We start from the raw sequence: 26,956 nt of genomic DNA on the forward strand, positions 1-26,956 counted from the left end.
GGCATAAGGCTCGACGGTATGACGATTGCTCAACTAGATAGGAAATTCAGTGATGAATTCCCTACATTGAGGCAGAGCCAGTGATGCATGCAAGAATGCATTGGCCTTGGCATAATGACGTTACACCCTTTAGCGGATAAGGGTAAGTTTGGAACGGTGTGGAATCTAAGTTAGATGCATCATACTCCACGAGCATGCTTGCAAGGGCAAATGGACGTGCATTTGCCTAGTGTTAAGGTCCGGACTGTAGCATCATCATGGCGCATTGGGAGAGTTATGGCCTGCGCGCCCAAACGTGCCAGGCGTAATTTTCCGTGTCCGTCACATCAATGCTCTAATAGAAATCGCTACAATACTTCCCGATATTTGAATGGATACATGTATATATGGTATTGATTTCTTTAATCGTAGCTAAGTAGCAAGTATTTGGCGCGTTTGGGCTCGCATGCGCTTGCAAAACCTTTGACAACTCGCCTCATGCATTAGCTTTCAAAATTTACGTACTGAATTTTGAGATCCACGTGTATCAATACCTTCGTATATATCGAATTTCTTAAATAAATTCCATTTATGAAAATATTGATTATAAACTTTCTCCGAAACACATATATCATTCCAAATGGATCTGTCTTTCTTCTTCCTTTAGTTTTGTTATAGAGAGACTGAAAATCGTTTGATCAATCCCTGGACACAAAGACTGTGTTAGTTGATGTCGAGCTTCGTATATAATTTGATGCGCTGTCATGTAATTCTGGCATGCAAGAGGTTAGTGATCATATTCAAAAATTCATATTCTTAGATTTGTTGCTTCTCGTCTCTTTCATGTTTATTTTTGCAAAGATTTTTCATGATAATAGCCTATGTTAGTTTTACGTTTAGGTAGATATTCATAGCGAAACCCGTAATATCGACTTTGAACAATAATAACCCATTCCAAACTAGTTGTTTATCAATATGTTCAACATTATCTTTAAATGTTCTTGTACCCAAAGGGTTAAATAATTTTAATATCAACCATTTTTCCAAGGGTTAAATTATTTTATGGTGGGTTTGGATGTAGAATTTTAAAGGTGGAATTTATGGGTTTAGGGGATTTGGTAGAATTACGTTTCCCTTTGTACGTTTGGTTGTCTGAATCCTTGGAATCACGTTTCCTACGGGATTCAGTTTTCCAGCAAATCCTCCATATGGAGTCCGACTCTTCCCACTAAGATTTGCTGGGAAACTTATCAAGGGATTTATGGACCCACTTTTTTTTAACTCTAAATCCCATATATATGCAATTTTAAGATTTTAGGGTAATGCCAAGCGGTACAAAGACTTTAATACAAAAAAACTTTATAAACTTTATAAATACACAAAAAATTTATATGAATCCCATAATTTGTAATCCCATGGAATTATAAATTCCTGAAAATGATGAATTCCGCAAACGAACTCACCATTAATATCTGTATCAGTAACATATGTGTTATTTCATTATTAACACACAAAAATAACATTTTAAGAAAATCAATTTACAAATTTATGGAAATTACCGAATCCAAAATTTTATCCGCACATTTTCTCTTCTTTTTCTTCTCTACCAAAATTTTCAATTTTGTCATGGCAAGTTGTTCTTTCTCCCTATCCAGATTCCCTGCCATTAAAAGTCCAAACCAACCCTAGTTACTAGTTAGTCTCCGTGGCAACTCAACCCTAAATCTGAAGCACCACAGAGATAAAGAATAAAGAAGTCGCATGTCTTATGTGGTTTTAAGTCGGGCAGTTCCCTTCTTCTCCTTCAAAAACTCACTCGAACTGAATTTCATATTTAAAAAATAAAAAAGTTAATTTAGGAAAGAAAAGAACAAAAACTTTAAACAGAAAAGAAATTCTCACGAGAAAAACCCCCAAACATTTCGAGTCACTGGGTGAGCCGTGTGGTGTTGTATTCGGTGTTCATCATTCATCATCAGTTGCATAAATAAAAGCTAAAGGGCAGTTAAAGTAATTGTGACACAAATAAATTCGATAACTATAGATAGATAATAAAGTAAAAAAAAGAAAATCAGAAATAAAAAAAATTCCTCTTTTTGATTTTGTTTTCCACTTCCTGTGTCTCAAAAGCAGGGTTTGGGTTTTCAGTTAAATCTCTTTCTCTCTTCTTTCTCACTTAAACAACACACAGGACTGGAGAGAAAGAGAAACAGAGTCTTATTTCTTTTGGGCCGGATTTGATACTTTTTTTTTGGGGTTAGATTTCTCTCCATTTCTTCTTCCATCATCATCATCATCATCATCCCGTTCCGTCTCTATCTATTTTTAGGCGTTTCTTTCTTTCTTTCTTCTGTAACCCCTTTTTCGAAACCTGGCGCTATATCTCAGAAGTCGGTTCAACAAACTCTACAATCTTTCTGATCTATACTCAGTTTCACCCATCACATTTGTCATTTCAACTTTGATTTTCTCGACAAATCTCTCTATTCAAACAATGCAAGAACCCAAGACTAAATCATCGAAAAATAAATCCCTAGTATTCTTGATTTAATGGATTCTTCAACTACACCTGATACTGCTAAACCCTCAGAATCATCATCATCTCGTCAACCTTTGGTTTTTGAAATCGATCTTAATGAGATCCCTTATTCCTCATCATCAAGACAGGAAGACCCTTCCGTCTTCAGTGCTACGCCGCCTCTACTGGATGCAAATGAAGTCGTAAGAAGTGTACATGGTAATCCTAGGTTACCATTTAGAGCGCCTACTGATTTACCAGCTGATGTACGTGGTGTACCATGTGTTTGTGGCCGAGCTGAAGCTAGAGGTGGTGTCCTAGTTTGTGATGGTTGTGATAGATGGTTTCATTTGAGCTGTTGTTCAATGCGTTCTCGTCAAGCTATTGTTTTAGAAGATTGGATTTGTTCTTCTTGTTTAGGGAATGGTGTTGGTGCTAAGAGATGGAACTTGGGTTGTGTTTCAAATACCGTTACTGTCGCCATTCCTCCTCCTCCTCCTCCGACGACTAAACGTACTGCTGTTAGGCCGCTTTTGGATATCAATTCTTCTCCACCTAGAGATGAAGATGTTGAAGAGTTTGAACAACATTCTAGGTATGCCCCCCTTTCTTCTTGTTCTTTTCGTTTTCTGCTGATTTGGGGTTTCTTAATTTGGTGCTACTTGTTTGAATATGAAGTTTTTCAACCAAAGATTTCACCTTTATTTAGTGATTTTTCTTCTAAAGTTAGCTCCTTTTAGTAGTGGGGTATGATCAAATTCTGCCAACACCCTGTGAATATGATAGATATTATATACAATTTGAAAACATTGAGTTTGGAGGTGAAAGTGTATACTAGAAGTAGAAAGGTTTTTCCTTTTTCTTGCATTAGTTGCAGAAATTAGTCCAAGTAGTTATATGCATGTTCCATGCAAGCAGGTCATTATATAAGGGCTTGGGACGTTGTCAACTGCTTAGTCTCAAAGCTCAAACATTTTGATAGACTCTTATAAACCAGTTCTCCACTTTAGGGTACCACAGTTTCTAAAGATTTACTACAATATTAACAATAACAAACCCTAAGAGATTGATCCTTTGGAAAGAGGGGAAAGTAATCAGGATATGGGGGTTCGTACTGGGGTTCCATGATATTATGCATGCAGGGCATCTCATAGGTGCTTTCGCTGTTAACAACAACTTCTTGAAAGCTCGAGCATTTTGATAAAGGACTAGTGGCATATACTTCTAGCTAGGTTCAAGGGGTAGAATCATATTAATCAGTACTGAATATTATTAACTACATTCAGAATGTGTGAAATCTTCTAGGTTTAATCTATTAACCTATCCAAGGGATAAATGAACAAGAAAAGACATATTTATTATTTCAAGCATATCTGCATTCGAAGTGGATCGAGCATGCAAACATGGATAGCTCTAATTTGCTGTGTTTTAAGACTTTTCATGTAGCACAAGTTTCACTGGCATTATAAAATAACCACCAGACATTTGAAGGGCCTTCATGTGGAATTCTTTAGTTCCGATCATCATGATCAAACAAGTAGTTTTACATTGAGAGTCACCTTATGCTTGTGTAGTTCCCAACTCCAGAGGTTGTAGCCTTGTAGGAAAATGGAGAAGGATAGTTTATGGTGTTAAGTTAGGTATCACCACCAAGATTCTCATGCCTGCCATTTTGGCAGCTGCCGTGCACTCATGCATAAGCTGGCAACTAGGAAAATTTTTGCTGGTTCGTTCTCTAGGATGTTGTGACATTGAATCCTTGCGTGTTAGACATCATTGGTGCAACTATTAGCCCTTCAGTTTGGGTTGATCATACACTTGGGGAACTAGCCGACTGATAAAATGTAAAGCTGAAAATGGTTTGGCTGGTTAAGCAGAGGAGAACAAAGATGAATAGACCTCACAAAACTGAAGACTTCTTCCTAGAACTACGAATGTTCATTTCATTACTTTGTTAAGAGGGCGTTATAGATATTGCCCAGTAATCATAATGTTCGAATTTTGTTTGGTCAAGGGCTCTCTTGAATTTTGGTTGCTATGATATGCATATTGTGTATGTGATGTAGTACGTAATATTTTAGGATCTTGAATCTGTTAAATTCCTTTACTTATTGTTTTATATGGTTAGTCATAGACCATCAAGTGTGCACCTAGGTTTCTTCTTAACAGATTAATGAAGATACACATTTAATTACAAGTTGCAACTGTAACTAGTGATTAGATGGTTTCTCACCGTGTGTGTTATTTTCCATCTGGCTAATACTGTTGGGAATACGCAGTGCCTGTGACTTAGCACACAAGAACAGCTGATGTTTTGAGTAAACTGGAGCTCCTGTTTCACGTGGCAATGACATTTAAAAAAATAATATTCAGCTAATTAAAACTTAGGAGATCACTGGTTCTTCTATCCGTAGCAGTTAATTCATGTAAAATTTGTTGTAGCATGATTTTTGGTCTGTGGTTAATATTGTTGTTGATTGCTCAAACTTCAAATTTTTTAGTTTGATTTGTCTTGTTACGCTTTGTAGGATGCGTACTCTGGGTGATACCCATATTAGTGGTTTTCCGTACGGTACTCCTGTGAAATATCCGATCTTGTGGCATCCAAGTGCTGCTGTACAAAGAGAATCTGGCATAAATTCACACCCCATCAAATTAGCTTCAGAAAGGTTCTTAAACCGGGAACTGACTATGAGTAAGAGTTGGGAGGAGGCAGATTTGAACCCCACTCCTATGAGAAGATTTAGGAGTACTAATTCCTTTAATTCACCTAGGAGAAAGGAGCTTGCTAGACATTCAAGAACTAATAGTTCTGCAGATAATCGAGAAGCTCTGAGAAATAGTCGAAGTGGGGATTTTTCCTCTGATGTTGAGATTGTGGAACCTCATGCCAGCAATCTTGGGAGAAGCGCAAGAATTAGGGAAGCCGGACAGGGGGAAAATGGTGGCTCTGAGTCCGATCGACCTAATGTGAGATGCATTTTCTTCTCATCCTTATATAAATACATTCCACCTGTAATTCTTAGAAACTAGGTTACTGGTTCTTCGTTCAGTTCCTTTTTGTAATGTTATCATGGTAGTCTAGTCATGCTTTTGTGCTAATTCGAGTTCTTTCAGCTCATCATACATGATTTTGTTTGTGATTTCAGAATGGACTTCCCGTTCAGTTTGAAGATCTCTTCCTTACCTGTTTGGGGAAGGTTGATTCTCGACCATCATATCATGACAGGAGTCATATCTGGCCTGTTGGTTACAGATCTAGTTGGCACGATAAGGTAACCGGTTCTCTTTTTGTGTGTGACGTACTGGATGGTGGAAGCTCTGGACCAATCTTCAAGGTCAGACGATGTCCTTGCTCTGCATCAGTTATACCTGATGCATCAATAGTCCTACTGAGACAGATTCTTGGTCAGTCCGAAGCTGAAAGCAAAATAGAAAGCGAAATAGTCATTTTGTCAGACTTGAGCGATACCGAGGACACCGACATTCAGGTGCTTCTTTCCGATCCTTGTCCACCGGAGCAAGATCTTTTATCATGTTTTGCAGTCAGTACCCTTAGTGAATCTTACCGTGTTACGAAGGATATTTTCACCCCACAAACCAAGTGCTTAGTCCAAAAATCCGGTGGACTCTTCTCTAGTAAGTTGGGGTTGCAGGATGAAGTTGGTGAGTTTTTTGCTGAAGGAAGGTCATCATCTTCAGTGTGGGGTAAGGTCTCCGAGATGTTTGTTGAGGCCTGCCGTGAAGCCTTTAAGAAGACTTGCAGTGTTCAGTTCTATTGCACCCATGAGTCAGATGGTACGAATTCTTGGTCAGTTATAAATTCCAAGGACAGAAATGGTGTTGGTTCCCCGTCCAAATTCTGTGACATGTCTGGTCCCAGGCACATACCCCGTGTAATTCAAAGTTTAGATGAGCTTGAGATGATGTGCCAGGAAGTGGAGAAATGGTTGAACCAGGACAGGTTTGGACTCGATATGGAATTTGTGCAGGAAATGATTGAACAACTTCCTGGGTCCGATGCATGTTCAGAATATGAGTTCCTGACTAGACGAAGTGAGTACTCCAATTTTGAAGTTGTTGGAAATGGGCTACTTCATGCTAAAAGAAAGGGTCTGTTTCAAGGTATGGAATATGGAGAAGCTGCAGATGGTTTATTTGGGAAAAGTAAAAGCCTGAAGCAGAATATGGTTCAAGACCTTGGTATCAGAAGACATTTTCCTCATGGCAAGCCGTTGAGCTCAAAGCTATCAACAGAGCTGGTTGGTGATGTTCTACAGGTATGTGTATTTCGGATCTTAAGTATCCAAGTGGCGTAGGCTGTAATTTGGATGTAACCCCAGTTTGCCAGACTCTTTTATCTTACCTCTTTCTGGTTTTGTTTTATGTTTTTTCCTTATCCTTTTTTTATCTTTATTTTTTATGATTAGGTGTATGAGCTACTTTGGCGTTTCAATGATGTCTTGGCTTTGAGGGAAACCTTATCTTTTGAGGAGCTTGAAGGGGAGCTTATAAATCCCTGGTTTCATGATTTATCTTTTATGCAGAAACTTGAGAAGGGAAATCAAGAAAATACAGACCTCGTGTTGCATAGTAGTCACGGTATGGTTGGCCATAATGTAACCCCAAGTGGTGAACCAAATTCTATAGTTTTAGGGGATCTTTCACCAAAGTTCATCAAAGTGGACACAGCATCTGAAAAAGAAGCTGCACAAGCTAAACTAGCTTCTCATACTTACTATAGGTGCACAGGGGTGGCTTTGACTAAGGTGCATAGATCTTTGCTGAATTTACTGGTAGGTGAGCTCCAGGCGAAAGTTGCTGTCCTTGTAGATCCCAATTTTGATGCTGGAGAGTCAAAATCGAGGCGAGGGAGAAGGAAAGACGCAGACAAATTGTCAAGTTTAAGAAAATTGAAGATTGATATGCTCCCAGTGAATGAGTTAACTTGGCCTGAATTAGCCCGTAGATTCATTCTAGCTTACTTATGTATGGAAGGCAACCTGGATTCTTCAGAAGTTTCATCTCGTGAGGATATAAAGGTGTTCCGTTGCCTACAAGGTGATGGTGGGATGGTTTGCGGCTCATTAGCTGGAGTGGGTGGAATTGAAGCAGATGCCCTGGTAAGATTATATCACAACTTTACTCTTTGTCCAACTATCATGTAGGCTAGTTCTTATGCTATTTCTGTTCGCATTTGAGTTTCTAAGTTATAAAGTTCTCTGGTATGGATTTGTGAAGGGCATAGATTGCCATCTTCTTATTGATCGGTAGGATAACGTTGATGAAGTTTGTCATCACTCCATGGTGTTCAAGGCTTCTTCTAACCGGCAAATGAGTGTGTTCTTTGCCCGGGCCACCCCAGCTAAGCTTAATAGCGTGGTAAAACACTTTTGGGAACAAAGTCAACTTAGCCCAAGGTATTTGTGGTCTGGAGTCTCTGGACATCTATGAGCCTATTCTTGTAACCTAATTTAAAGAGAAAGTTATGGGACTTACATTTGAAACAAGTAATTAGTGAGACCACAGATTTGTGTTTCAATGAGCTACACAGTTTAAGGATTCAAGTACGCAGTAAATATGATGATGTGTATCATCTGGCATCGCGGCTCTACCACGCCATGCCTCCATATTTAAGGTCCCATCCCCCCACCCAGACAACATACAATCAGCCTTACCCCATCAAATGACCATTGGCATTTAAATGCATTTTGGTAGCACATTATCTATTTTTTTCAAAATTAAATCAACATGATAATCAGAATTCTCGCCGAGTATCACTGTGGTTGGTTCCTTTTTCTTTTTGCAGCATATTTACTGTAGTCTCTGTTGAGATTACTTTTCTTGTATCTCAATAAGAGCCTAGTAGGGTATACAATGGTAGTTCGTGAATTATTGTTTTGTCATAGTCAGGAATGTCTTAATTAGTCATCTCTCTAGTCTCGAGTGCATATTATGAAATATTTTTGGATTAGTATTTGACGCTTATGGAGCTAACAGCCAGGCTAGCATACAAAAGATCTGCGATAAATCAAAATTTTTTGCTCTGTTTTTTTGAGACCATTGCTCGAATACCATAATCTGAAGCCGTGCTAGGTAAGAACTATAAATTCTTTACCGATGCGAGTCTACATTAGAATATTGTCATGTTTCTTTCATGTTCGTGCCGTTTTTCCTTTCTCGTATTTGTTTCTTTGTCGTTTCTGAAGGCAAAGTCAAGGAAGTAGTGTGTAGAAGATTGAAGTAAAGTTAAGTAGCAGCTCGATGTGGCGGTAAAATACCCCACATATTGCTAAATGCAAGAGTGTGTCAAGTCACTCTAAAGACCTTACAAGTAAGGCCCCTAAGTCACTCTAAAGATCTTACAAGTAAGGACCCTACAGTAGTAATTTCCATTTAATGTAAGGAAACTGATTTGTTGCCGTATGGGCTGTCAGAAACTTAATGCTGCATGGCCGTAGTACCATACTTGGGTTTTCACTTGTCCTTATGTTATATTCCAAATTTGTTCTCAGCTTTAAGACTTTCCTACTCTAATCAGGTGATAGTGATAGATACCTATTTTAGGGGAGCACTCATTTATTTGATTCTCAGCTACTTGCAGAGGCTACAAAGCATATTTTTGGTTCCCTGAAGAGAGAAAATGATATTTGGTCAATGGAGTATATTGATGAAGTTGATGCCCCTGAAACCATCGTTACTGAAACCAGCAACGAGATTCCAGAGTGGGCAAAAGTCTTGGAACCTGCAAGAAAGCTACCCACAAATGTTGGAACCAGGATTAGGAAATGTGTCTACGAGGCGTTGGATAGAGGTCCGCCAGAGTGGGCGAAGAAGATACTGCGACATTCTATTAGTAAGGAAGTATACAAGGGCAACGCATCAGGGCCTACAAAGGTGCTTTTCTTTTTGAGTGCATATGGGGAAATTTTCTTCTTCAGATTGCTTTTTCTTATTAATTATTAATCAAGTCTTCAGTTTTACTTCATTTTGCGGAGCTACACAAAAGTTAAAAGAAATAACCAATTTATTGTTTCATTTTTGAGTTGGCAATGAGCTCTTTTTTTGCCAGCTTGTTTTTGAATCTATATTGATCTTGTTTATCGGATACGCAGAAAGCTGTTGTTTCGGTGCTGACACGTGTGGCTGACGAAGTTTCACAGAGGAAACCTGTGGTAGTAAAAAAGGAAAGACGTGTCAAAACAATGTCTGATATTGTCATGAAACAATGTCGTTATGTATTGCGCCGTACTGTTCTTGAAGATGAGGCAAAAATGTTCTGCAATTTGCTTGGAACAACCTCACTAAACCCTAATGCTAATGAGGATGATGGCATTCTTGGATATCCTACAATGGTATCTCGTGCATTGGATTTTAGAACCATTGACTTGAGGTTAGCAGTAGGCACTTATGGTGGATCTTACGAAGCTTTTCTGGAGGATGTACGTGAGGTATGTTGATTCCTGTCTTACTTCCTGTGAATTAAAAAAAATACTTGGCACCAAAGCTCATCATAGTCTTGTGTAGACGAGAAATTCTTAGGATGAGTTCTAGGTTCTAACTTGTATTGTTACTAATATTTGCTCTATCAGGTTTGGCACAACATACGCACTGCTTATGGAGACCGTCCGGATTTGATGCTTTTAGCTGAACAATTATCTGGAAATTTTGAATTGCTGTATGCAAAAGAGGTGTGATTATTTTCCATTGGTCAATCTTGCAATCTGCTTGTACATCCATTTCCTGTATTACCTTGTTAATTTACTTTACGGTATATTCTTCCAAACAGGTTCTTGATCTTGTACAGAAAATTAAGGAGCATGCTGATCCCCAATGCTTAAGCCCCGCATTAAAGAAGGAAATAGATGAGTTTCTGTGTGGCAAGGAGATCCCTAAAGCTCCTTGGGACGATGGTGTCTGCAGACTCTGTGGCATTGACAAAAGTGATGAAACTGTGTTACTGTGTGATCATTGCGATTCTGAGTATCATACTTACTGCTTGATACCTCCTCTCCTTAAGATTCCCATTGGAAACTGGTATTGTCCCACATGTATTGAAAGTGGTGAAGTAAAGGCACCACCCGATACTCACGTCATTCATCAGCGTAGACAGAAGAGATATCAAGGTGAAGGAACTCGTATTTTCTCAGAGACACTGAACAAGTTAGCTGCTGTTATGGAAGAAAAAGAGTATTGGGATTGTAGCCTGGAGGAGGTATGTTCCTGACACTTTATTTGCATTTATTGTCAAATTGTCCAAAAGATGTTCATTGCTAATATATATTTTGTGGCCACGTCATTGTTGCCCTATTATATAGTCAGGTTATTTTATTTATTTCTACGATTAACTTCTTACTTAGTTTTAGAAAATTAGCAAGCTGAAAGTATTCTTTTCGTGAGTGTTTCTATCTGCTCCATATTACAAAAATGACCTCCCTTGTTTATAGAAACTGATAACCATCAACCTTTTTGCTTGGTCTCACTTCTCAGTGAAAGTTTTTGGTCCCGACTACACCATGTTGTTTCCTGCTAGTAGTAAAGATGGATTGTTTCAGCTGCGAACAACAAAATGTTGAATATAAGTCCTGAATTGTTTGATCAAAACTCTGTAAGCAACTCAGAAAGTTAAAAAAAGTGTTAATGTCAGTTAATGGATGCTCATTTTTTCTTCTTCTGGTAGATCTGCTTAGGGCCTTTTCAGGGCACTTGTTGTGGCATTAATTCAGTTTTATCTTGATGTAGAGGGTCTTCTTGCTGAAGTTTTTGAGCGACGAGGCGTTGAGCTCATCTGTTGTTCGTGAACACCTTGATCAATGTGCCGAAATGTCGGCTGATGTGCAGCAGAAACTGCGTTCTTTTTCTACAGAATTAAGAAACCTAAAGTATAAAGAAGAAGTCCTCACAAAAGAAAGCAAAGTCACGCTTAATGGAGTTGGTGAAGCTGGAAAAGAAGGAGTAGCCAGTATGCTGTTGAACCTTAGCAGGGGTAGCGGTCAACACCAAACTTCTAATAATAGTTACAACTTCTGCTCACCCTTCCCTGGTATGATTCAGCTTGATGATGTTGCCGGGGAAAATGATTCTAACAATGTGAACAGTAATTCTAATTGGTCACTCGGGAAGAGCAATTCTGGGGATCATTGTAATGGAAGTAGAAACTTAAGTGTGTTGGCTGCAGATAGTGATGGTCAAAAGCCAGATGGTCTTTCAGTTCTGGATGACAATCTCGCACTTGAAAGTCTTTCCCCAGTTAAGGCTTCTAAGAGTAGTGAATCAAACAAACACAGCGAGGTACAGCTACCAGCTCTCCAGCAAAAACAAGTAGGTGACTTGAGAAAGGAACTTCCAACAGAAAGTACCATGAGTGAGAAACATGAAGTTGGTACGGAAACCACTGATTGTGTGCAGCCCATGTTTGAAGTTCTAAACGAACCACGAGCCTACAACCTTGAGGTGGACTCACTCAAGAATGAGATTTCACGTATGGAAAACTCAATTGGAGGCTTAGAATCGCAGCTTCTTCAGCTATCTATGCGTAGGGAATTTTTAGGTAGGGACAATGCTGGTAGACTTTACTGGGCTCTGAATATGCCAGGAAAATGTCCGTGGTTGGTTGTTGATGGTAGTACACCAGTCAATAGTACTCCAGATGATGCAAAGAGCAGCAATTCAAAAGAGCAGGTTCTGCCCGGTATGGAGGGTTCAACTTCGGCTTGCGGCTATGAATCTCATGATGGAGTTCTTGGGTTTTCATCATGGGTTTCCTATGATTCTGATGTAGAAATCCAAGAACTTCTTGGATGGTTGAATAGTAGTGATCCAAGGGAGAGAGAGTTGAAGGAATCGATTCTGCAGATGCACAGATTGAAGTCTCAGTCCTCTCAACAAGCTGGAAATCCTATTCTTAGTGACTTCCAAGTCACTGGGTTGAGGTCTTTTGATGGTGGAAAAGATGGAACTTCTCTTGCAACAAAAGCTTCAACAATATTGGAGACGATGTATGGTCCGTGCATGGACCCAGAAACCTCTGATGCCATCCCAAAGAGGCGGGGTAGGAAGTTGAAAGCAACTTCTGATGATAAAATATATAGGTGTGAATGCCTAGAACTAGTCTGGCCTTCCAGACCCCATTGTCTTACTTGCCATCAGACCTTCTCCACCAACTTGGAACTTGAAGGGCATAATGATGGGAGGTGCAACTCATTGTCACCAGCCAATGATGAACGCAAGGAGACTGATGATCACACAAAAGGGAAAGGGAAAGTAAGCAGCAATCGTGAGGAGCATGCAAGTGAAACAAGCAGAATTGAGGCATCGAAGAGTGGAAAATTGGACACTAGTTCTAGAGTGATAAAGTTTCAAAAGAAGGAAATGGTTTGTCCATATAACCTGGAGGAAATAAAAAAAAAGTTCATCACCAATGATTCCAACAAGGAATTAGTGAAAGGAATAGGACTCATTGGTTCAGACGGGATTCCATCCCTTGTCCCATCCACTTCTCTGTATCTCCATGATCCAACACTAATTTTAAACATTGCCCAACAGAAAGAAGCTGAAAATGGTACTAGGTGTAATGCTCTGGAGGTGGTATCTCAACAGAAAAACAAGACTGTATCAGCTGATAAAAATCCCACGGATTCTGCAAAAAGAAGTGCTAAGAACAGTCTGAAGGAGGAACAGCCAAAAGGCAAGTCATTGGTTTCAGAAAGTTCAAACAAGAAAGACCCAGAATCTTCAAAGAAGAACACTCCAGCACCTAAGGCTCCCTGCTGTGTAGTGCCTGAACGTTCATTGAGACCTGTGGTGGGAAAGGTTACTCCAATTTTAAGGCGGCTCAAAAGTAACTTACTCGACATGGATGCTGCTCTTCCTGAAGAAGCACCGAGGCCACTAAAGTCTGACCCATTGAAAAGATCTGCTTGGCGTGCATTTGTTAAATCTGCAGAGTCTATATTTGAGGTGAGCTTGTCTATTTCCTTGCCTTTTTTCCTAAAATGGTCGACTTAGTAGGTTATAATTACAGTTTTGAAGAACTGTCATTACATCATTTTTTAACCAGTGGTCAATTTCCATTCCGGTTTGTGTTATTAGCAGATAATAAGAAAATGTGGTAAGTGCTGTAGAAAAGAATTTACATAATATGTACTTGGCCACTGTTGAGCAATTCGTAACATTAGATTTCAGGAGAGCTTTAGTTTGACATCAATAATCTATACATTCCATTGTTTACGTATTATCACGATATGTTATTTTTTTTCTGCAAGTATGTTGATGAATAATTTTTCTTCAATTTTCCTTCTTGCCATGATAAAGTGAAAGTTTGTTTTGATCTTTCAGATGATTCAAGCAATAATTGTATTCGAGGACATGATCAAGACGGAGTACTTGAAGAATAGTTGGTACTACTGGTCATCTCTTTCAGCTGCTGCAAAAACCTCCACAATTTCATCTTTAGCCCTTCGCATATACACACTTGACGCTAACATCATTTACCAGAAGAGTCCTCCGCCAGATTCAGATGCGAGTCCTCCTACTACAGATACCAATCCAAGGCTGAGCAAGAAAAGAAAGGATACAGAGGGTAGATCTTAGACACATAGAAACCAGAATCAAATCTAATCTTGGTTGGTGGTAATGTGGTACAGCAGTATTGCCAACTCTGTAAATTTGTTCAATCACCCTGGCCTCTTGGGCAAGCACATCAAAAGGTGTACCCTTTCAAGGCCGTGGGCAGTTTCCACTGCTGTTGTCTGCTTGTGTGTATATAAAGAAGGCAAGTTTGACCCGCTAATACAGAAGGCCGGATTATAAGGCAGGCATGAAGTAGTTAGTTTTACATGGGAGAGTAGGTGTTGCATTGACAAAACAGAGGTGAAGGAGGGTGCAGTTTTGAACTTAGTCGACAAAGGTGGTGCTTTAAGAGATTACACGGTCATATTGGGGGGATATATAGAGAGAAACAGAAGGAGATAGAGAAAGAGAGAGTGGATGAAGCAGGGATAATTATTGTCTTCTCATTTCAGATGATCCGTATACCCATACAACAAAAGAATCAATGTAAAAAAAGGAAGGATGAAACTGAGCAGGTGTAATCAGAACATGTTTAATTTTGTTATACATGTTTCGCTTGCTCTCGTTATCTCATTGACTTTTTTTGTGCTCCATATGCTTTTTATGTTTACTCCGTTCTCTCTGAATCCAAGTGCCTACTGCTGTTATCAGAAAAGGGTTCACCGGGTTGTAAATTATTTGGATTCATACTAGAGATGTCTGTCAAAAGAGAAAATTAGAGAACAACGCTGCAGCCACAATGAAGGAATACTTGGAAAACAAGAAGTTAACTTACTCCCTAGGAGTTATAAAATTGGAAGTATTTTGAGCTTAGGAAAATACTATTACTTAGGTTGTTACTGAAGTTGACTAACCCAGGTCTGCAGCATCTTGTTCTTGCTTCAAGCTCCCTACAAATTTCCTTGATTACACCAACCAAAGAAACTCCATAGCCTTTTTGGTTGTGTTGATTATAATGCAGAATCTGCGGGTCATGAATCGCCTGTTGTGACGTTTTCACCTACTTGTTTGCACACTGCCTTTGCACTCTTCTGTTTTTGATGGAAGGAAACGGGTAAATCTCTAACCGAGTCACCCTTTCAACCAAAACCAGTTTTAGAAAGAAAACGCAACAAGGAGTTCCTTTTTGTTCACCCCAAAATTTGCTTTTTCACCACTTCCTATTCACATACATCCTCAAGAGGGTTTCTACTTGCCATTTTCAGAACACCAGGCGTCGTAGGTCTGCGTTAGCCTGGACTTCACATACGAAGTTTAAATTGTGATTGGTTGTTCTCTTTACCAAGTCATTCTAAATGGAGACAGTGTACCCAGGATAATCAGTCATTCTCGACTATCCCCAAGTTCTTGGGGTATAGAATTGTTTTCGTGTTCTTCCCTTGGGAACATTCATTAATATCTTTGTGGTTATTGTAATTATCTTACTTGGATAGTAACATGAATTTAATTAGGGAGAATTAAAGTAATGAATTTCGTCTAAGGACGCTTTCGAGAAAAAGAACAACCTTGCGAACAGGTCAACCTTCTCCCAAACCAAACTGGCTCTTATGGGTATCCTTGTGTTCCTAAAATATATAAGTCTGCACAAACAAAATGGCGGATCTTCTGTTGTTATTATACCATGACCCAAGATAATCTAGCAAAAAGGGGAGTGAGATTTGACCGACAGACGTGTATTCTGCAAAGCAGAATCGTAATCTACCAGCTGTCTTGTTCTTGATAGCAAGATGATGATTTAAGTCTCCCTTTGACGAGGCTCACATCATGGAACCAAGTTCGAGAGGAGTTACAATCTAGGCATGTGTATATATAAAAAACAACTGCTGGTTTCTTGAATAAAAGGAAGAGTTGGAAGGCAAGGTGATAGTGAAGATTAAGACACTATTTCTCAACTGGAACTCTGCTAATATAGAACTCGAAGGGTAACATTTAACATTTTCTTAGAAACCGGGCAACTCTATACAAGAAGCAATATCAGTACATCTCCTTCATGTTCTAAATTTCTGTGGAGGCATGTCTAAGTTGATGTTTATCAGTTATACATCTGTTTAAGCCTAAATTGGTTTTCTTGCTACCTTACACTAAACTTCAAACAATCGACTACTAGATTGACACATTACATTTTGTTTTCCATACCAACGCTTAATTAGATTGATGGCATAGTTTGCTTTTATTTGTGACATCATCAGAGTCTTCTTTCTGTAGTTGACAACTTAGGATTGGCCCAACGACGATGGATGCCATCCTCTGGTCACCTCTAGTGGTTGCAATGATGGAAAGAGGATAGTAAACATGCATGCTAGAAACAACAGTGTTGCAAAAACTAAACTCAAACACACTTTCCCAATAGTATGTGAATCAATCGTCTGCAATCTCACTATTAATAACACTAAACCTCTCCTCGGTCGTCACTATCATAGTGCTACTCGACCAATTAAAAAACAGTAAGACACATCACATTTTGATTGTTTCATGCAGTCACTTAATTGATATGAAAAAGAAAATAAAGACTAAGATTTTCCAAGCATTAGTAGAATAAGAACCTGTTTGCATTTTCTGGTCACTGTTATGCAATCTGATTTTTCATCATCTCCTCCTCCTTTCCCTTCTACTGCTGCACTGGATAAAGGCTTTCGACAAACGTTCCACACTCATAGCCATAAACATATTCATCTACGAGGAAGCCCTTGCCGTTACTAACGGTACTGAATTCAACAAAGTTCAATGTTTTCATTCTCCGATCATAACAATAAACAGAGAAGACACCTCCTTGCTGTTCATACTGATCAGGTCTGTACCAGTAATGGCTTGAAACAAAAGTTCTGAGCAGGGAATTGGTGGATAGCAATGAATCCACTTTTGTTCCATTCGAGAGGGATTGAAATCGTTTCTTCAGTCCAGTTAGAAGCAGTGAAACTCTTCCGTTCGTGGTCATCATGAAGTATCCACATCTTGATCACATTTTTGTTATCTCCATCAACTATAAGTTTTCTATCCAAAAGACCAACACATCCATCAACTACCAATAAATCATGACAATTATCGCTCAAAAGGGAACTCTGGCGACAATCAGCAATGGGTATCATTCTAAATTTCTCCCAGACAGAATGGATAAATGGTGAATATCTTCCACATAACTTGTGGAGATGAAACACTTCTATTTATATTAGAGATAAGTACATTATGAAACTGAAAATTGTTATGATCCTAGTAAATAGCAAAGACCTGACTAGATTACTTGGACTCAGTAACAACTGCAGTAGCTGGCATAATATCTTGCGGAAGACCTGGGCTAACACCCTCCCTCAAGTTGAACCGGAGTTGACGAATGTTCAACTTGTCTCGGAGTAGTTGGAACCTTGGTGAAGACAGTCCTTTGGTGAAGATATCTGCCAGCTGATCCTTGCTGCTGATAAAACGCACATGTAGTTGTTTACGAGATACTCTTTCCCTCACAAAGTGATAGTCTATTTCTATGTGCTTTGTGCGTGCATGGAATATAGGATTAGCTGTGAGATAAGTGGCCCCTAGATTGTCACACCACAAAGAAGGTGGAGGACACTTAACCCCCAACTCTAGCAGCAACGACTGAATCCATATAAGTTCTGAAGTAGCAATGGCTACACCACGATACTCTGCCTCTGTGCTAGATTTTGAAACGGTTTTCTGTTTCCTTGCACTCCAGGAAATGAGATTGCCTCCAAAGAAGATACAATAACCACTTGTGGATCGCCTATCATCAAGACTGCCTGCCCAGTCTGCATCGGAATAAGCATGCAGTGTATAATTCTGACTAGGTTTAATGAAGACACCAAAATCGATTGTATGCTTCAAATACCGTAGGATTCTCTTAACTAGCTCCCAGTGTTCCACATACGGCTCATGCATATACTGACAGGCTTTGTTGACAGCCACAGATATGTCAGGCCGTGTGATATGCAAATACTGCAGCGCTCCAACAACACTTCTATACAGAGTGGAATCCTCAAACCTTGTATAACCCACCTTGTGCAGCTTTGCATTAGCAGCCATAGGAGTGCAAACTGGCTTGATACCATCCATCTTCGTGCGTCGTAATAAGTCTGAGATATACTTTCTTTGGGAAAGCACCAGAGACCTTCCTTGCTGCAAAACTTCCACACCCAAGAAGTAAGACAACACCCCCATATCTTTGATAGCAAACTCATGACCCAGATCAGTAATTAAGTTTGCAACTAGGTGTGAGTCTGAACCAGTTACAATGATGTCGTCTACATAAACCAGTACATACATTACTGAGTTGCCTTTGATTTGAACAAATAACGAAGAGTCTGCAATGGAGGCTGTGAAACCTAGCTTCAACAGATGATTACTCAGACGAGAGAACCAAGCACGTGGAGCCTGTTTAAGGCCATAAAGCGATTTGTGTAATTTGCATACATGCGTAGGATAGTTAGGGTCTATATAACCAGCAGGCTGCTTCATGTAGACCTCTTCCTCTAAGATACCGTGAAGAAAAGCGTTTTCTACATCGAGCTGTCGTAGAGTCCATCCTCTCATTACTGCTAGGGAAAGGACTAGCCTGATTGTACATGGCTTAATGACAGGAGAAAAGGTTTCCTCGTAATCTATACCCTGCTTCTGGTTGAAACCCTTTGCCACTAACCGCGCTTTGTAACGCTGTATTGAGCCATCTGGATTTCTTTTAATTCGAAAAACCCACTTGGACCCAACGATATTCATCCCATCTTTATATTCAACCAAGGTGTAGGTGCCATTTTGAATTAAAGCATTTATCTTCACGTCTATAGCGTCACGCCATTCTGGAATTTGACAAGCTTTAGAGTAACAAGTAGGTTCCATGAAGTCCTGATCAAGAAGTGGATGCTTAGTGGCAGTCAGACAGAGCTTTTGTATTGGTTTTGAAATCCCAGCTTTTTCTCTAATGATCATTGTATGTACAGGAGCAGCTAAACCATGAGCCGGCCCGTTGTCACCCTGGTCCTGTGAAGTTTGATGTGATGGTAACACTGGTGATGAAGCTTGAGACTGCTGAGGGGTGACACCCTGTAGAATCGTCGGTAAGTGTTGCTGTGCATCAGTAGGCAGTACATTTTGGTGAGGCTGCACTAACAAAGTTCGATCTTGTGTGAAAATGGAAGATCCAAAAATATCAGTACTTGTGTCTTGAATAGCAGAACTTACCTCGGGAGAACGCTGTTGGGAAGTAGAGAATGGGAATATGTGCTCTTCAAAACGAACATGTCTTGATATATATTGCTTATTTGTTGGTAGATGAAGGCAAATGTAACCCTTATGAGCCGAACTATATCCTAGAAAAATGCAGGGGAGAGACCTAGGTTCTAGTTTGTTGGCATTATAAGGCCTAAGACATGGGTATGCCAAGCAACCGAAAACACGCAGAAATAAATAGTCTGGATGTTTGCCAAAGAGTAACTCAAGTGGTGTTTTATGACTAGATGACAGATTTGGTGTCCTGTTAATGAGATAACAGGCCGTGGTAAAAGCTTCTGACCAAAAATCTTTTGGAAGATGTGCTTGAAATAATAAGGCTAGACCACTCTCAGTGATGTGTCTAATCCTTCTTTCAGCTAGACCGTTTTGAGCTGAAGTATGAGGACAGGAGAAACGTTGCACTATGCCTGAGTTGTTTAGATAAGAAGACAGTTTCTTGTATTCTAATGCATTATCAGATTGGAATACTTTTATTTTATGACCCGTGAGATTTTCTACTTGTTTATGAAACTGACAGAAGATATTAAAAACAGAAGATCTTTGCACTAAAGGATAAATCCAGGTATAATGAGAGTAAGCATCCATGAATATCAGAAAATAACGAAATCCATTACGAGAAGTTTTTGGGGATACCCAAATATCAGAAACAATAAGACTCAAAGGAGTATCATAAATGGTAGTACTAGGAGTAAATGGAAGACGCCTACTCTTGCTTACATGACAAGAATGACAGAAGCCAAAACTCTTATTTTGAACTGGAAGGGAAAACTGCTTGACAACTCTAGAAACCGTGCTCAGCATGGGATGTCCAAGCCGCTGGTGCCACACTGGAATACTTGCAGAGAGAAAAGTTGAGGGAGATTGTGATGGTTTCATGCCACTTAAAGTATCCAGCACATATAGTCCATTCTCATTCCTTCCTGACAGCAGCGTTGCTCCCGTGATTTTGTCCTTCACAACAAACAGATTAGAGTGAAACTCAAAATATACATTATTATCCCTGCAAAACTGATGAACAGATAGCATATTCTTTTTGATTTGTGGCACATGATAGACATTATGCAATGCAAACTTTCGGTTACTAGAATTAAACTCAGTGTTACCAATGTGTGCTATTTGTAGAGTATTACCATTACCAACTCTCACTTGGTCAGGTCCATCATATTCATGAGAAATACACAAATTCTGAGCATCAGCAGTCATATGATTTGTCGCACCCGTATCTATGACCCACTGAGCATTAGTGTCATCAGGAAAAGCAACATAAGCTTCAGCAGGCCTTTGCCGATTGTCAGTGCTTCTATCATAGCGGAACCAGCAACGATCCGCTGTGTGATTCCTCTTCTTGCAAATTTGACAGTACACATCACCTTGAGAAGGACCACGTTGCTGGTAAGGAGGACGACGATTGTTGTTGTTCGGTGGTGGCTGTCGTCTAGGTTGATTGTTGTGCATCCTAGGTGAACCTCTGCTGGATGATGCTGAATTAGCAGTGACAAGATTTGCAATGGGTTGTGACTCCTGTGATAGTTGATTTTCTTGACGCATCTCATAAGTAAGAAGATGAGACTTAAACGTCTGGATATCCATATTATCAGCAGTACCCAACACAGTAACTATTGGATCATAAGACTGGTTTAACCCATTACAAATGGATTGTTTCATCTCATTAGTAGGAACTGTGTAACCAGTTGCTGCAAGTTCATCAAACAATCGTTTAGCTTCATTTAAATAAGCTTTCAAAGACTTATTACCTTTGGATAAGTTATGCAGTTTCTTTTTGAGATTCATCTGGTGAGCAAAAGTCTTAGGTGCAAACTCAGTTTCCAGCGCATCCCATATTGCTTTTGAAGTATCCATCTTTGCAACAACGCTTAGAACTTCTGGTGTAAGGGTTGAGTTAAGCCAACCAATGATTAATTCATCTTGTGCTTCATAGGCAGTGAAGGCAGGATTGATCTCATCACTGTCAGGTAGAGTGCGATCTGGTACTTCTTTGGATCCATCAATGAATCCAGTTAGCCCATGCCCCTTTAAGATAGGTTTGAATTGATCTTTCCATAATATGTGATTGGTTTCTGTGTGTTTCAGAGTTACTAAATGATGTATTTGAACTTGTCGAAGATTGATTGTTGTATCTGCCATATCTGACGCTGTGAGAAGATTGTTGGTTCTTAATTTTTTTTTTATTTGATATTTGCGGAAGGTGAACTTGGATCAAGAGCCTGATACCAAGACAAAATGGATAAATGGTGAATATCTTCCACAGAACTTGTGGAGATGAAACACTTCTATTTATATTAGAGATACGTACATTATGAAACTGAAAATTGTTATGATCCTAGTAAATAACAAAGACCTGACTAGATTACTTGGACTCAGTAACAACTGCAGTAGCTGGCATAATATCTTGCGGAAGACCTGGGCTAACACTCCCTTCCAACGTCAAATGCTACTATGGATTTAGCATCAACACAAGTTGACACATCGAAATAGTTGTAAGTACTCAGCCAATACACTGCTCCATTCACATAAACAAGTTCTCCGTGCGCCTTGTAAGGTGGGATGTCATCGATCTTTCTCCATGTATTTTGCCCTATAGTCAAGACCTCGCAAACATCATTAGCACCAATTTTATATCCAACACCGGTTGATTGCCATAAACAAACCACTTTGTGTTCCTTAGTATTGGAATCAAATCCAAATCCATAAATTGGGCTATTTCTTCTTTTCTCTTCTTCCCACACCCTTGATCCAATCCAGTTAGTTTTGTCTCTGGTTCTAGGGTTGTAAATGAGAACCTTACCCATAAAATCTATGAAACACACCAAACCGTTGACAGGATTCAGAATTTGAACTGGATCATGATCACAAGGTAACTCAACTTTCATCTGATCTACAAGCACTCCGCCCTCAACCAAGTCCACTGAAAACAAAAGCCTCCCAATGTTCCTGCTAACAAAAATAAGGAGTTTTGGACAAGCTTTTGATCGAATGTAGTGTAAACCAACAAAGTATGGATCTTGAACTACAGTACGCCAATGTTTACAAACACGCTTCACCTGCAATAATGACTTCACCGGGAGTCGGACCAGTATTTCACACAAAGTCCGACCATCAAGTAGACTAAAAGGGGTTCTAATATCATTGTTGTTAAAGTCCGAGGCATCCAACTCAAAACCAATTAGCAATGAGTAGAGCGGTCCTTTCATATTATATTTTAAATTCATTATGCGGAAACTAGTGATGTGGGACTATTGTCCTTCCTTTCACAATTGTTAACATCTACAATACAATCTCTTCTTCTCCACTGCTTGCTCGTTATTTGCATTCCACTGCCTTCCTTGTCAAGTTTTTCTGCAAATTTATTTTCCATGATGTCATCATTTAGGGATAGAAACAAGTTTAAATTTCCAGAATGCAATTATTCCTGTTTGGCATGGACCTTCAAACATTTGAACCAAACTTCCAAAATTTCTAATAGGGGTACCAGATTAAGTGGGAGTGTACCAAAAACAAGATAAAACAAAACATGTTTCTATATAGGACAGGATTTTGCCTTCGCTTGGTACACCCCCAGTAATCATGGCACCCCCATTAGCAGCCTTGCAAACTTCAATTATTTTTTGCATAACAAATATAGAATCACATCACAATAAGACGGACATTTAAATGACTAAATTGACAAAAAAAATCTACGTAGGATATATCCTAATTAACGAATTAAAGTAATCTGTGGGTTTTAATTAGTAAACCCTAAACCCCAAATATAATGGAAGTTCAATTCAAATAGTAGTTTCAAGTTTCTTGTATAATGCTTTACAATGAAAAGAAAGAAAGAACGTGTTGTCAGAGTAAAACTTTATACCTGAATCTGCGATCAAAACCCTAATGATCTGAATTTGTGTTGACAGAGAGAGGAGGAGGAGGAGGAGGAGGTGGAGAAGGAGCAGGGACACTGGCTGGGACAGGGAGTGACTAAATTGAAATGAAGTGTCTCGATTCCTTGTTTTAAGGCCTATTCCTATGCATATGAAAAATATCAGATTTTGCCATATATGCACCCATTATGGGTATGCCAAAGAGCCAAACTTATATGCATATATGTCAATTATAATATGTAGGCATACGCGACAGACTTTCCAGCGAGCGATAGAGTTTTCATCGCTAGAGGGTCTAAATATCGCTCGCTGGTCGTTCCAGCGCCACCGCTAGTCAGTTGACGCTCGCTGTTTTGATCATCGCTCATCAGTTCCTCATCCAACGGTTATAATTTTTTCCCTCTATAAATATCCAATTTCAAACTCATTCCAACTCACACCAGAATTTCTAAATCTCTAGAATTTCTCAATCTCTCAATCTTCTTCAAATCTAAAACAATCGCACCTTCTCTATAATTCTTAATTTCTTGTAATACGGATTCACAATCTCGAAGCCAAGGCAACAGTAAAGGTAAAAGGTCAAAGTCTGGGGTGCAAAATACACCATAGCAGAAGATGAACACATTTGTCGCAATTAAACCAAAATACATAACTTAATATAATTAAACCAAAATACATAACTTAATAATCACTGTCTTCCATGCTCTGCCCAAAGATTCACTCTCAGATCATCTCTTAAACTGTCATACAAATTCTGGTTCTGAATGTAATTAGTCATTTGAGCAGAATTTCTTGCAGGGACGCCTCTTTGTGGTTGAATCTCCGGCCTCAAATCTTCATCTTCATAGTTAGTCCACTCTAAATCACGACGGTTTTCCTGAATGACCATGTTATGAAGAATTATGCAAGTGAACATAGTCTTGTGAATTTCACGAGGAATCAACCCACGATATGGCCCACAGATGATAGCGAACTTCCACTTCAAAATTCCAAAAACACGTTCCACATCCTTCCTCGCTGCAATTTGGGAGGTGTTAAAATGCCGGTATGAACGGCCCAATGCATCGGCAGGAGGCTGACAGTAGCATTGAACCAAGGTGGACCATTTTGGGTAGATACCATCCGTAAGATAATACCCATGAGTGTAATGATGACCGTTGATCATGAAATAGACTTGGGGACAAATTCCATACTTCAGATCTTCAAACATATGCGACTTATGCAAAACATTAATATCATTTTGTGAACCCGGAAGACCAAAAAAAGCGTGCCATATCCAACAATCATAAGAAGCAACAACTTCAAGGATAATAGTTGGTTTTGGATAATGACCTTTATATTGACTGTCCCAATAAACAGGGAATCCTTGCCATACCCAATGCATACAATCAAGACTACGTAGCATTCCTGGGAATCCCCTTTCCTCGTTCTCCCTTAATATTTGTCTAACATCCTCCTTATTTGGTTTTCATAAATATGTTGGACCAAAATGATTAATCATTACTTAACAAAACAATGAAAGGTAAGTGAATGAAGTTGTTTTATACATACGAAGGTACTCATCATTCGCATCCGCTGGTCTTCCATAACCTAGAATCCTTAAAGCCGAAGTAACTTTTTTCTAAGGACTATGAACTCTAATATTCAGTGCATTAAACTGATAATTGAATTGAGGTTCTACTCGATAAAGCTCTTCAATAATCTTGTTCACCAGATGACGAGGCATGCAGAATTGACCTTGAAAATTTTGATCAGAGTATACACAATTGGGAAGAAAATAATCGTGCATCAGCTTCTGGTGGTAAAATTCTCTCCCTCGATATGTATACCTTCTTGAGAATACTTCTTGTGGCTCTGGAATCCTAGGTATTTGGCCCGTATGTACAAGCATCAAAGTGTCAATTAGTTTATTATCTTCAGCTTCCTCATCGTCAAGTTCTTGCAACCTCCTTCGATGCATTTCTTGTTGTAATCTAAACCAATTCATAATAATTAACATTTCTCTCTTCATTGGATCTCATCGTTGATGATTATGAAATTTAAAATTGATAATAGAGATAGAGAAATTGGTGAAATATATGTAGAAGTAGGTGTAAGTAACTTGGAGAAATACTGAAAATGCGGGGGGTCTGACAACCACACCCAACAGTTCGTTTGGCAATCTGAGAGGACTTACTCCAATATACATTCTAGAGAATCAACTAGATAGTTAGACTCAATTTATAGTAAAGTATATCAAAGAGTTTAATATCTCTAACTCTTAATTCAATCCGCAATCAGCAAATAGAAATCTGCGAGCCCGATTGAATCTAAGAGGAGTAACTTGAACGACACCAAAGACCAATGTTCAAGTGTCAATCAATTTAAATCAACAACCCAAGGTCGATACTCTAATTGATTGAACTTAACGCACAACCTATAATATTTCAATTATATAACAAAATATAATGCGAAAAAGAAATAACACAGACACCAGAAGTTTTGTTAACGAGGAAACCGAAAATGCAGAAAACCCCCGGTATCTAGTCCATATTGAACACCACACTACATTAAGCCGCTACATACTCTAACCTACTACCAATTAACTTCAGACTGGACTGTAGTTGACCCTAATCAATCCCACACTGATTCAAGGTACAGTTGCATTCCTTGCGTCTCTGATCCCAGAAGGATACTACGCACTTGATTCCCTTAGTTGATCTTACCCACAACCAAGAGTTGCTACGACCCAAAGTGGAAGACTTGATAAACAAATCTGTCTCACACAGAAAAGTCTATAGGATTGAATAAATCTATCTCCCATAGAAATACCCAAGAGTTTTTGTTCCGTCTTTTGATAAATCAAGGTGAAGATGAACCAATTGATAAACCGGACTTAGATTCCCGAAGAACAACATAGTATTATCAATCATCTTACAATAATCTTAATCGACTAGCGAAACAAGATATTCTGGAATCACAAACGATGAGACGAAGATGTTTGTGACTACTTTTATCTTTCCTATCAAAGAAATTAATCTCGAGTCAATTATTTCAATTGAACTCAATACGATAGAATCGGGCAAGATCAGAACACGCAACAATAAAGAAAATAGTTGGGTCTGGCTTCACAATCCCAATTAAGTCTTTGAAGTCGTTAACCTACAGGGTCTCGATGGAAACCTAAGGTTAAAGGAGAATCAACTCTATCTTATGCAACTAGTAACACACAGGAGGTGTGGGGATTAGTTTTCCCAGTTGCTAGAGTTCTCCTTTATATAGTTTTCAAATCAGGGTTTTAAATCCAAGTTGTCTTGGTAACAAAGCATTCAATATTCACCGTTAGATGAAAAACCTGATTCAACCAAGCTAATATCTTTCAACCGTTAGATCGAACTTAGCTTGTTACACACAAATGAAATGCACCCTCATTTAGGTTTATGTAACCGTACCCAAACGTGTACACCATGTTGGTTCACAAATAGTTAGCCATATGATTACTATCATATCAACCTTATTCATCTTAACCATAACTAGTTCAAATGACTCAAATGAAACTAGTTAAAGAGTTGTTCAATTGCTATATTCTCATAGAATTATACAAGAACACAATTGAAGCGAAATCGGTTTGATTCACTCGAATCAATCATGAACATTATAGCCACGGTTTATAAATATTGCATTCCTTATAATATAAATTTTTATGTTCATGTTCATAACCGATTTTAGAACTTTAACCTTCAAGTATGCAAACGGGTATTCATACTTGAAATACCCGGACTAAGATTGGGTT

The 26,956-nt window shown here is 39.0% G+C and overlaps 2 protein-coding genes across 2 annotated transcripts; one reads left to right on the forward strand and one right to left on the reverse strand.

Moving 5' to 3' along the window:
* The first annotated feature begins 1,915 nt into the window (after positions 1–1,915).
* Positions 1,916–14,723, forward strand: LOC113318531 (methyl-CpG-binding domain-containing protein 9-like). Its single transcript, XM_026566699.1, has 10 exons — positions 1,916–3,092; positions 5,026–5,467; positions 5,647–6,777; positions 6,928–7,620; positions 9,092–9,394; positions 9,613–9,948; positions 10,090–10,188; positions 10,287–10,712; positions 11,240–13,456; positions 13,835–14,723. Exons 1-10 carry the CDS (start codon positions 2,530–2,532, stop codon positions 14,087–14,089), a joined length of 6,465 nt encoding a protein of 2,154 aa, XP_026422484.1. The 5' UTR covers positions 1,916–2,529; the 3' UTR covers positions 14,090–14,723.
* Positions 14,724–21,729: 7,006 nt separating this feature from the next.
* LOC113315323 (putative F-box protein At4g38870) lies at positions 21,730–22,515 on the reverse strand. The gene has a single exon (XM_026563617.1). It carries the CDS (start codon positions 22,513–22,515, stop codon positions 21,730–21,732), a length of 786 nt encoding a protein of 261 aa, XP_026419402.1.
* Between the last annotated feature and the right edge of the window lie 4,441 nt (positions 22,516–26,956).

This window comes from Papaver somniferum, chromosome 10, assembly GCF_003573695.1.
Source record: "Papaver somniferum cultivar HN1 chromosome 10, ASM357369v1, whole genome shotgun sequence".
NCBI lineage: Eukaryota > Viridiplantae > Streptophyta > Magnoliopsida > Ranunculales > Papaveraceae > Papaver > Papaver somniferum.